The sequence below is a fragment of the Periophthalmus magnuspinnatus genome, chromosome 4 (assembly GCF_009829125.3).
Source record: "Periophthalmus magnuspinnatus isolate fPerMag1 chromosome 4, fPerMag1.2.pri, whole genome shotgun sequence".
NCBI classification, from domain to species: Eukaryota; Metazoa; Chordata; class Actinopteri; order Gobiiformes; family Gobiidae; genus Periophthalmus; species Periophthalmus magnuspinnatus.
This window is the reverse complement of record NC_047129.1, coordinates 10,228,452-10,240,879: the sequence shown is the minus strand read 5'-3', so window position 1 is coordinate 10,240,879 and position 12,428 is coordinate 10,228,452. Positions and strand designations below refer to the sequence as shown.

Here is a 12,428-nt window from a genome sequence, read left to right as displayed (position 1 = left end):
TGGTGAGAGAATAGTGAGTGGATGGTGAAAGAGTGAGATAATTGTGAGAGAAAGATGAGAGAATGGTGAGAGAAGGATGAGAGAATAGTGAGAGAATAGTGAGAGAATAGTGAGAGAATAGCGAGAGAATAGTGAGCGAGTGAGAAAATGGTGAGAGAATGACGAGAGAGTGAGAGAATGGCGAGAGAATAGAGAGAGAGAGTGAGAATGGTGAAAGAATAGTGAGAGAATGGTGAAAGAGTGAGATAATTGTGAGAGAATGGTGAGAGAATGGTGAGAGAGTGAGAGACTGGTGAGAGGGGATCAGATTCAAAGTGGGAGGGGAGCACTGATGTGATCAATGTTGAGGCATGAGAGACGAAAAAGCGCTGGATAAGTGCCAACAAGAGCTTGATACATGGGTAAGACTATTTATCCTAACAGCCGTGAAACGCTGCAATGCAACAGGAGCTCAAGAACACATTTGGTTTATGCTTTAAATATGTAAGTGCAGCAAAGATATAATACAATTTATGATTTAAATAAGAGATTACTAAGACCTTGATGAACATTAGTCCAGCTGCTTTGCAATAATGTGATTCACTAAATTTGCGCACCTTAGTTAGCATAGTGCTCTAAAAGCCTCATATTTTGCCAGTTTGGCAAGTGATGAAAAAATAGCACCATTACCATGGAACGTAACAATTTGAAACAGAATATTATATCTTTTAAATGGACAGAAGTCTTAAAAATGGCACCTTTAAAGACCCTGCACCCTTTTTTTTAATTGCATATTATAATGTATTTGAGCAAAACTGGTCTTGCTCCAGAACAGATATATTGTATAAGCAGCTCTTGAGGTCAAAATAATTCTGCTGTGTAATGTCTGCATCTAATTAGAAAACATTTTAATGTCTGTAGCCTTCAAGTTGTACAAGGCAAGGCAAAACTCTGCCCTGGTCTCTGAGAGTTGTGAAAAGTGCTGTAACACACATGAATGTCATAACCCCTGCAAGAATAATAAACCATGAAGTAATAATAAAAGTAAATGTATGTACAGTAATAAGTAATATAATATAATAATTCTCCACAAAATAAACAAATGCACTTATTTAGTATTATGTGTAATCGATGACCTGATTATCACTGTATATGTCATCTAAAACATATGACTCAAGGTTTAACTAAATGTGATATGCACACCTGGATTATACGTCCGCTCTCACAAATATATACGATATATATACGATATATTTTGTTGTAAACTGTTCATATCTATGACAATGGCACACATTTTTCTTTGCTCTGCCGCACACCAACAGATTGCATTCAAGAGCCATAGGAGACCCAACTGGTGTCTCCCAACATCCATATCCTCACTTTGCTCACCCCAGAGGAAAGAAGTCTGGTCCAGGTACTTCCACCTCTGGTGGAGAACACTCCGGTCAGGCAATTCTGCCCAGAATTCAAGCAAGGGGCCAAAATTGCAAATCAGGTCCAAATAAGCAATTCTTTGGACTGCCAGCTTAAGATTCAGGAGAGAATTGACCAAGACAAAGACTTGGAGTGGCAAAAACTCAATGGTTCTCTTCAGAGGAAGGACAAACAACTACAAAACCAGATTAGAGCACAGAAGGAGATCTGGTACCTGTATAACTCTACAGTGCAGTAAAAGGTGCAGCTAAAACAAGAGCCAGCCAACACCACTAAAATCCTTGAAAAAAGAAAGATTTAAAGAACAGGACAGTAACTCTCAAAGCACTGGAATGGTGGAGATATAACCAACAAAAAGAATGAGGAGCTGTCTAAGACGTGCAAGACCTGTCCTCGAAACTCCACTCAGCACAAGAGGAGGTGTTTGCTCGAAAAAAAAGCGAGGAACAAAGGGCACAGCGGTCCACTCTGCCAAATAGACCGGCCATACTGGAAGAGCAGAGGAGGGGGCCCCGGTGTTGTCAGAGCTAAAGCACCTCTAAACATTACCCTTTGCATTATGAAAAAAATAAAACAAGACATTTTTAAATGAATGTATTGACCTTTATTTAACCAGGAAAGTCCCAGTGAGATTAAAGAGGAGGTATTTTACTTGGGTATGGGAGTATTAACTGCTAACACATAACATATTTAGATCTCCATGTCACCACCATATTTAGATCACCATGATCACCATCTTTTATTGTTTTGAAAATTCTATATTTGCCAAAAGTCATGTATTAACATGTTTCATAACACTCTGAGTCTCCCCTCCTTTTGCTCCCCCTCCTCCTTCAAAGTGTAATTGCAACACAATCAGCTGCATCCCACTAATGAAACTACTGCACATCACATCAGGTTTGTCAAGTTGCTGTGTACAGTTTTGTGCCATGTTTTTGTATATTTATGGAGAATTGTCATGTGGGAGAATGGATTACGTAGGCTTGTGGACTGAGCACAGAATCTTACATCTGGCTGTAAGGAGGGTTCAAATATGGCCGGGAGAGATCACTAAAATACTCAAACATGCATAGATGACATCTAAAACCTCTTCAGGCAGGTTTTTGATGAGCGAACAACATTATAACATGGTAGAAAGCTCAAAAAATAGATTTTGCATAATGCCCCCTCTTTATGAATCTCATAAATATCTGTAGTAGTTATTCATGCTTTGTTTTACTTGAACTCACAGTCGCACGACATGCTGCAATCACTTGATTTTATGCAGAAACTGGTAAAGTGGATATACAGAAAAAAATTAAATACATTCTTCTTCTTCTTCTTCTTCTTCTTCTTCTTATTCTTATTATTATTATTATTATTATTATTATTATTATTATTATTATTATTATCAACAATAATAATAATAATAATAATAATAATAATAACAATAATAATGATAATAATAATAATAATAATAATAATACTTATTATTATTATTATTATTATTATTATTATTATTATTATTATTATTATTATTATTATTATTATAGATGTTACAAAAATGAATCAATGGATAAAAATGTGATTTTTTTTTGGAATCAAATGTAATGTTTTGACTTTTAGTGGTGCTTTTGAGAGAATAGTCTGAACTTTGCACCAAACGACACAGTCTTTTTCAGTTGTGGTGGCATGTGTAAGGAGAGGGTGAAGAGGAGTACAGGAAAGTCATCCCTAACTCCTCACACTGGAGCTGGTGCAATGGTCTTGTCTTGGGTATGGCCCATATCTATATTTCCTCGGGTCTATCTCTATAGCCTAATCCGATAACTTTTGTAATAAGCTCATGATTTTTACACGTGTGAGGACTATTTCGTTAGTGGGTGTTACAAGTGCGTATAAACACATTGTGGTGAATAATTAGGATGCTCAGAATCCATAAGGTATGTGAAAAATAACCACTGGAAACAACATACCAAAATAACCAGTTGCTTTGGACAAACTCTAACACATTGTTTACACATTCATTACTAATTAGATCCTTTCCATTTTTGTTGCTTTTAACTAAATTGTTAATCTGCTTTTTAACTCCCATAAGTGGCTTGATAATAGAATCTATTATTTTTTTTACTGCTGCTATTAGTTGTAATGATACGCCAGTGGCTATTGATCCAGTTAACGGCCAACTCCAAACTGTCAAATCACTGTCACTATTGGCATCAGAGCAACATTATCATAAGGTAAATCCCGAATTACACTCCAAAGTTGCATTAAAGTCAAATTGGTTACCTATCGTTTAAAGTAATCTCTGGCTCAAATGTGTTTGGTTTGCACTACATAGTATCATTTGTTTTTAGTTTCAAACACAACTTCACTCAAACACAATCAAAACAATCAATCATTTCCAGCCTTCATGTAACCCTGTTGACTAGATGGCATTTACACATAAAAATACTTATTATAGCATTAGATCAAGTTCCTTCTACATCATGAAAGACCAAATAAATAACAAATGAAACAAATAAAAAACAGAGGCAATTCAGAACGCACCGAGCAGCCCCAGTTAGCGTAGTGTTGTGTTGTGCTGTGAAAACACATTTACAATAACAACTGTTTTTACCTCATGTTTCCCCTTCATCCTGCAGATCCGGATATCGTTCTTGTTCGACTCCCATGTTCTTTTCTGAAATTATAATTACACAAACATAATTAGAGAAACACAAAACAGTCTTAAGAGTGTAAAACAGACGCAAATGGTGCTCACCTTACTGTAGAACATCTCATCTCCTGCAACAATGTCCAATTCCACTCTGAAAAGGTCGTCTCTAAAAAGGGAACAGGGAAGAATAATAAGAGAAGGACTTAAATGCGAACCCTGTCAATGTGATCCATGATGAAAGATTGTGCAATAATGATCTAATAACTAACATGAAAGAAGATTTGTGCCCATAGCATAGATATAATATGGCACCGTGGACAATTACTTTAGATTTTGGACAACAAACAATAATCTCGCTATAAACGTCATCACAACAAAGAGCCGTGAAGTTGTCGGCACCTCCTCTGGATAGCTCCGGAACACACTAGCGAGCTGCAGATTTTTTTTTTTTTCATTTGTACCAAAATGACTACGTGACGTTGCCGAATCCTACGCATATCACTGATTAAGAAAATAAAATGGGAGAACGAAGTAAGTACAGAGCAGTGGGTGTATGCCGCTGGCGGTGAAAACGGGGCTTGATCGGCAATATGGCGTCTTGAAATTAAGTGATTAAAGATTGTTCAAACATGCATGAACCACACTAAATACAACTTCGAGAGGGTAAATAGTTAAAAACTGGTTAAAAAAGTTCATTTTGCATGACAGGTCTGCAGTAAATATTGTTACAGAGAATGTTCATGGGTGAAAACATGGGATACAAATGAATTTTCTCTATGTTTGTTCTGTAAGCAGTGATATTATATAGGTAAAATTCAGCAGGACAACCCAATAATTTACAGTTTATTTTTGAAAATTTATATTTAGGCAGGTGATGGCGATGCAGTTACAGCCCGCTTTCTCATAGACACATGTATTGACTGGTTCATAACCTTCCCAAACACAAACTGAATCTAATTATTTCCGATAATGTGATTGGCTCCTGTGAGATTTGATATTTTTACTATATGTGCTATTCCTGCTAATACTTATAGATTCTGTCTGCATAATGCCTTCTCAAATATCCCTCTGCCTCTTGCCTTTCTGCTCATTAAACTTGACTTGCTGCATTGAATTTGCTGCGGGGCCTGAATTTCACTTATCTGTCCTGTTTCAAAAGCTCCCAAATTGAATTAATGTGTGATTAAATCGGCTTGTTTTACCCATGCTCTGACTCCCACAAGCTGCTACATAATCCTAGCTGTATGCACGCATTCATAATTTCCCAAATAGGCTGAGTGACTATGGGTGATGTGTTCAGTAACCTTGGATGCTCTGGTTAAAATGCTGTTAAAATGCTCGGCGAATGAGGCACGGACAGAGTACTGATCAGGATCTGTGGATCTTCAGGGATGGATCAAAAACTTGGGCTTTATCTCAAAAGGTTGCTAGCGCTAATCTGTAAATCTGCCATGGCCCTGTTATTGCTGCGGTATCGATCGAAATCTCAAAGTCAGCACGAACTCTCTCCTCTCTGCTGCGCGTTCTTCTTGGTTTTAGCTCGGTTTGTTACTTGACTGGAGGAATGGTTATGATGCTCAAGTGTACAAGTCTCGTCTTAAACAAGCGTTACAAAAGATACACACGATAGATACGTTTCCATGTACATCCAAAATCTGATCATTATTGGATTTCTGATGATCATTAACTGATTTGCTTTACGGTTTGGTTTCAGTATCATCATTTATCATCTATATTTACTTCAGCAATATATCACGCTTCCAAATTTGTTATCGTGACAGTCCTACAGAGACAAAATTGTACAAATACCAGTGTTACTCTTAAAAACTGGCACACACGTAAACACAACAATAATCAGAATTCATTACTAGCTAATCTACGCTATTCGTCTGTTCTTCCTGGCCACTTAATGCACTCACGGGTGGCAAACTTTCTTATTTGAAGTTGGCTTTGGCATTTAGAGTGCTTTTCTCTGTACCCACGGAGCCCACCGCTGCTCCTGCCGTGGACCGCTTTTGATAGATACTGACCACTGCAACCCACAAAGTAATAAAAGAGTTCTGACCCGTCGGATCCACTTGTGTTTGTTTATCACGGTAGGTAGAGCAGCAGGTAGACCCATCTTCCTTGTCCATATTTCATTATTCATATTTGTGTCCCATTTTCTCAGCTCATACTACAAGACCCAAATCAAGCGCACTTGTCCAGGGTGGCCATTTTTTAAAGGTCAAGTGATCACCAAACACTCAAATGGACCAGCCAAAGAATATCTCATCAGGACTGCTCATTGTATTAGTTTGATTTCATTACCATATTAGCCACAGAAAGACTAGCGGCTTAAAGATGCCTCCAGAACGGCGGAGGAGGGGGATTTATTTACACCGCAGCCTGTTTCTCCCTGATTCCCCGCTGCCTGCTGGATGTTTAAATGATGCATGACCCAAGGCTTGTGTGTTTTATGTTGTTTGCCTGAGTGTACTGCATTGCCAAAAGGTTAGAATCTATGCAAACTGTAAGGCAAAGGTTAAAGATGTAAACTCATGTTATGTTGCAGTGCACTGGTAAACAGCTCCAGTTTGAATGTCATGCTTAAGCCACTGGGGTCACACACAAGTACAGTAGCTTAATAACATTTGTACTGACTATTTGTAGGTGCTAGAGAGGATGCATTTGGGTTTGCAAAATACTTGGATTGGACTTTTACTCGAGTACTGATTTTGAATAGCATTTGTACTTCTGATCACCAGTGTACTCCAGTCCCACAGACATGGCACAATGTTCAGTACCAATTTAGAAACCACAGGACAGTAAATAAATGCACTGTAGCAACCAATAATGTAATAATAGCCAATAATGTAATAATAATAATAATAATAATTTACCTTCAAGTGGCACTTGAGTTTGTGGGTTTGCCTCATTTAGAGTTCATTTTATCCACCTTTTGTTCTCTTTTGGATATGCTCTTGTTTAGAACTACAGTGGAAATAATGTAGTCCGCTTTTAGACCTAATTTAGTCCTAAATTAGGCACTTAGGCACTTGGAAAACCAAATCTTTTCTTCTGAGGTACTTCATTTGAAAATTACATGATTACATAAGTTATTACGTTGTCTGCCTGTTATTGCATTATCGGCCTGTTATTATATTATCAGCCTGTTATTACATGATCAGCCTGTTGTTACATTATCGGCCTATTATTACATTATTGGTTTGTTATTAAATTATCAGCCTGTTATTACATTATTGGTTTGTTATTATATTATCGGCCTGTTATTACATTATTGTCCTGTTATTACATTATCGGTCTGTTATTAAATTATCAGCCTGTTATTACATTATTGGTTTCTACATACACTTTTGATTAAACTTTATGGAATTTTAAACACTGATTTTGCTAGAATATATCGTGTTGTTTTAGTTTTGATATAGCCCAAGATTTTAAAACTAATCAAAAAAGGTCAAATTTTGGTGTAGTTAAGTATTGTTTTCCAGTATTGATAATTGAAATGTATATCTCTATCGACAGATACTCATTCAATACTAGTTTTTGTGCCGTTTAGTATTTGGATATCAATTTTTATAGTCACATGAGCATGCAACTGCTAAAAGAAATATTATTTGTTGTGGTCCATTCAGGAAAACATGGATCAAACTTTTCACTCAAAAACATAAAGAATATTTAAGTTTTATATTATGTTTTCATTTTTGACCTGACACTAATATGAGGTCAACACAGACCAGAGAATCCATCACCTTTTCCTTAATCTCCCTCTTGACCAATCTGTGAACTCTCCTCCTCCATCCAGCCAAGACTGCGGGCCACGACCTTTTAAGCCGCAAACTTTTTTACTTCAGGGTTACGGGTTCCTATTCTTACGAGCCTGGTCTGTGGTTTAAAGCAGAGAGAAAATGCTGCTCTCTGGGATGAAGCTAAAATGGCAGGATTTCAGCTGACCACCGACTACAGCGACATTTCTGCTGACGAAGGCAGTCTGCTCCGGCCCATCACTGAGGGATGTGTCTAAATAGGAGTTAGCCTGACCCACTTTAATATTGGAATCTGGTAACACTTTGGCTTGTGTGTAATACAAAACTGTCGACATTATTCAGAATAGGGTACTTTTTATGCAGTCCTGTGTTTCTCTGATTATTTGTATTTTATCCAAATCACATCTGTTAGATTCATTGCATCTGTGATTTATATACACCAAATGAAGAAAATGAAGACATCAGAAGCCTTAAAGTAGACATATTATAGCAAAAGAATAATTCAAATCTGTCAACTGGACAAAAAGTTGTAGGAGTGAAGACGTTTGCTCATCCAAGCCGCTTTTTCAGTTCTAGTCAGATTACTGATGAAAACTGCCTTATATCTACTTGAATTGAGGCGCTAACTACACTGAAACTAACACGCCTATTGTTTACAGTTTCTGTTTGTGGACTGGGTCTAATAAGTTACACTAAGCATGTTTCAGTGTAGTTAGCTCCTCCCTTGAGATAGATATAAGGCAGTGTCCACCAGTAATCTGACCAGAACTGGATGAGCAGCAAAACATCTTCACTCCTACAACTTTTTGTCCAGAGACATATTTTTTTCTTTTACTATGGATCATACCTAGATGACTGAGGGATTACACACAGATAACGATGAGGAAATATCATTACAACATGGTTAAAAGCTCATGACAGTTGAGTTTACTTGCATTGCACCTTTAAATGTTTCTATCTATTTTTGATGTACATATTAAGGCTATCTTCAACCAGACAACTGACAAAAAATATCCAGCTAACTCTGACATATTTATGCCAGTGACAGTTGCACACACAGTTGTCCTTGATTCCAGATAAATGTACTCCTCTTTTTGATTCTGTAGTGAATCACAACATCTGACAAAAGCTAGCTACAATACATACATATTCACAACTGTCTGTCTCCTGAGATTCTGTATCAAAGCTTTAAGCCCCTGAGCAGTGTGTGTTACCCTTCACTAACTTCCTATAGCTTATCTGCACATTCTTTCCATACATCCATCTCTTTGTTCAGCGCAATCTGCCCGACGTTGTTCTCTTTGATGTCAATGTGCTGAACAAACCTAATGTGTGTGTGGGAGGCATCACCTGTGTGTCTCCGTCTATCCACACACTTACAATGGACCGGACACTGAACTCTATACCAGTCGCTACGGCAACACCACCCACTTCTGTCCAGTCTGCGCAGAATGATACTCGCGCTACATGACCCCCACATGACCCCTGCTAACCTCTGAGGTCACTGTCTGAGCGCTCATAACCTCAACTTTGAACTGGCAGCGTGTCAGCACTTTCCGTTTTGAGTGGGAGTAACATGAATGAAACCCTTGTACACAATAGCAGGAACTGGCTCATACTTGGCTCTCTGGTCATCATGTGGTTAGGACAAACTGATTTCACAACGCTGTTTCACCAAACAAGCCCTGTTCATTATCAGTTATCTTATTCTGGGTATTTGCTGGTGTTTACAGACCTCCTCATCAAGCCTAAATGTAGCCTATACTATACCTATACTAGGTCTTACCATTATATCGTGATTGGAATAATTGCGATTATTGATAAACCTAATAACTCTCACATTCCTAAAAACAACAATGTGATTGATTTGAGGATGTGAAAGGATCATATCAACTGTCCACTGCAGGCTACTTTCAATTTAACCAATTAGAGCAAATATTTATGTACTGTGTATCCCCTAATGACTAAAATCATGAGTTAAACATAATTTCAAATATATTTACTGGTACAACGGTGATAGCTTGTGAATAATAATAACAATACTACAACAACAACAGCAGCACAAATACTTTATTTTAATCAATTCTTTTTCCAGACCAAGGTTTTGTTTGTTTCCAAGAATCTATTCAAATAAATGAACAGAAAACCAGATGAACCTCACTGGATGAGCACAAATACTACTAATAATACAAAGTTCATTTAAAGTGTTGCTGAATAAGCTACTGTCATGAATTGTGAAATAAATAATATATTTTGCCCAGTACAAACTAACAGCCAATGTTCTTACCAACCCTGAAGTCAAACTAGCACCCTTTTGACACCCAAATGATGTTGGTCTGTTAAATATAGGTAGTATATGGGGGGCAGCCAAATGAATATTGTTAAAATGCAAACTTTTATTGTAATATACTGAGCTATAGGGTCTAGTCACAAAAATAAAGGATCTGGTTCAACATTTGTGAATTTACCTTTTGGATATTTCATGGAAAAGTACAATGTAGCTAATCAAAGAGAAAAACAGGCTCTTACCAGAAAATCTAAAGACAAGTAGAGAGATTTTTGTAGAACTGAGCAGGCCGATATCCAAAACAAAGACTTGGCCATAACAATGATAATAAAGCTAAAGTAAGGCTAAGCACTAATTAAACTTTTGGCAGGTTCATGTGTATTGTGTACATATCATTTGCATTCCATCAAATGATAGATTATACTTCATCAGAGATTCTGTACTTTGTCTAAACTCTGCAGAATGTCATACATGACATAATATTGATCATAAGCCACATACTAACATGTTTAGATTTGAGCCCTGGTTTACAAAACTGTGCTATAAGCATATGTATATTTAAAATATGGCGTCAGAGTGAACCAGTCTCTGTGGCTTGTCAAGTTTGAATTACTGCGCAGCAATCATAAGGTGATTGCCCAAGAACACAAGACTGAAAATTATATGTTTTGCTTTCTGTTCTTGCTCCTTTGAGTGTAGTACAGTTATCAAAATAGCAACAAATAGCAATACACTTTTCAGTCTGTTTTCCTCCTGATTAAATGCAACTCAGCAGTTAAATTAAATTGTCCATTTTTGTTGGTCAACACTTTTTCGTATATTTTTTACATAGTGCATTAGGCTATACTATTCTCTGGAAGCCTCAGGATCCACATCTGGCCTTCTCCACAGTAGTGCAATGAAGCTTAGCGTGACAAAGCACTCTCTACACCCAGCACCAGTCAAAGACCCTGTTTACTTTCATTTAGCAAGGACAGGAAAAGGACTGTAAGAGGTGGCTTCACACAGCAGGCGCTCCGAGCTGGGATTTAGCCGAGCTTGCAGTCCGCTATGCTAATGCTGTCTGGATTCAGGGATGAATGAGGAAGTCTTATCAGCCCGTGCACTCAGTGGGAGCTTTTGGTAGTCATACCTGTCACCATGCATGGACTTATTTTTTATACATTTTGCATTTTAAAGTCTCCTGTTGCTAGCATATATTCCCCACAATCATATTCTGCCTGACAGGAAAGCGTAACTAATATCAGGCACTTATGTTAAACTCTATTTTAAACTCTTGAAATATAGCCACAGACATTATGCTAACTGCTATGTTTTACTGGCACTATTTGGCTGCTACATTGGGCTCCGCTTACCTCTGCTTTTTATTGCAGTCAGTGACTTTTAAACCACGCAAAGGCCCTGTAACACTGTAACCTGATATGTTTAGGCAGGAACATTTTCATATTTAAAGGTCCTATATTACGCAAAACTGACTCCTGTGAGATTGACATTGATACCTCCTCAAAAAACATACATAGAGTTTTGTTTCATTCACACATGTTTGAGTAGTCTGTCTGCATCTTCAAAACTCAAAATGCTCTGTTCCACCTTGTGATGTCACGACAGCTCCTTTCACCTTTGGTTCAGTAGAGATTAGAAATGCCAGGGCTGAAATTATCCAAATGATTCTAGTGAAGTTGTATGGAGTTTAGAAACACAGTGGAGCGCTTCCTGTATTACCACATGACATCACAAGGTGGAACAGAGTGTTTTCTGCTTGAGAGACAAACTCAGCCTAAATATGCAGGGTTTTTGTGTTAAACATGTGAATGAAACAAAACACAACTCCAGGTCTGTTTGTGATATACCATAGATCACATAGACATAGATCAGAAAACAGCAGAAAATGGGCCCTTTAAGTTTCTGATGAGAATTTTAAGGAATTTTTTTGTACCATTTTAAGGGAAAAAAATATATATATGCATGTCTTAACAAAATAAAAGTTGCGTTATTGTGGTAATATATTGATAGCACCAGGATTCCTTTTGTTGAAACTACTTTTCAGTGCTTTTACATTATGTCAATACTTTATTTTTCTACTCACTATTTTTCTTACATATGCATTTTTCTTTGACTCCTTCTGCTTTCACCTCTGCTTTAAAGTGGCCCCTACAGTGAACAGGAGCCCTTTTCTTAGCCCTTCTATTATCGGCTTAAATACATAGGAGCTTTACAGTCTAACTCAGCGCAGACTGAGTGGTTGGACGTTTGTAACACATTTTGATATATTTACCACTGAGTGTCTGCAGTCGTGCTGGACCAGCTGGGGGCCGGGTGGGCT

General features: G+C 37.5%; 1 protein-coding gene across 2 annotated transcripts in view; it reads right to left on the bottom strand.

The window, feature by feature from the left end:
• sema6bb (sema domain, transmembrane domain (TM), and cytoplasmic domain, (semaphorin) 6Bb) overlaps window positions 1-12,428 on the bottom strand; it is a 163,280-nt gene that overhangs the window by 73,304 nt on the left and 77,548 nt on the right. For both annotated transcript variants that reach the window (XM_033965464.2, XM_055221269.1), the window contains 2 exons: window positions 4,157-4,217; window positions 4,013-4,075 (listed from right to left, as the gene is read on the bottom strand). In XM_033965464.2, coding sequence (XP_033821355.1) covers window positions 4,013-4,075; window positions 4,157-4,217 — 124 coding nt within the window. The remainder of the gene's footprint in view (window positions 1-4,012; window positions 4,076-4,156; window positions 4,218-12,428) is intronic.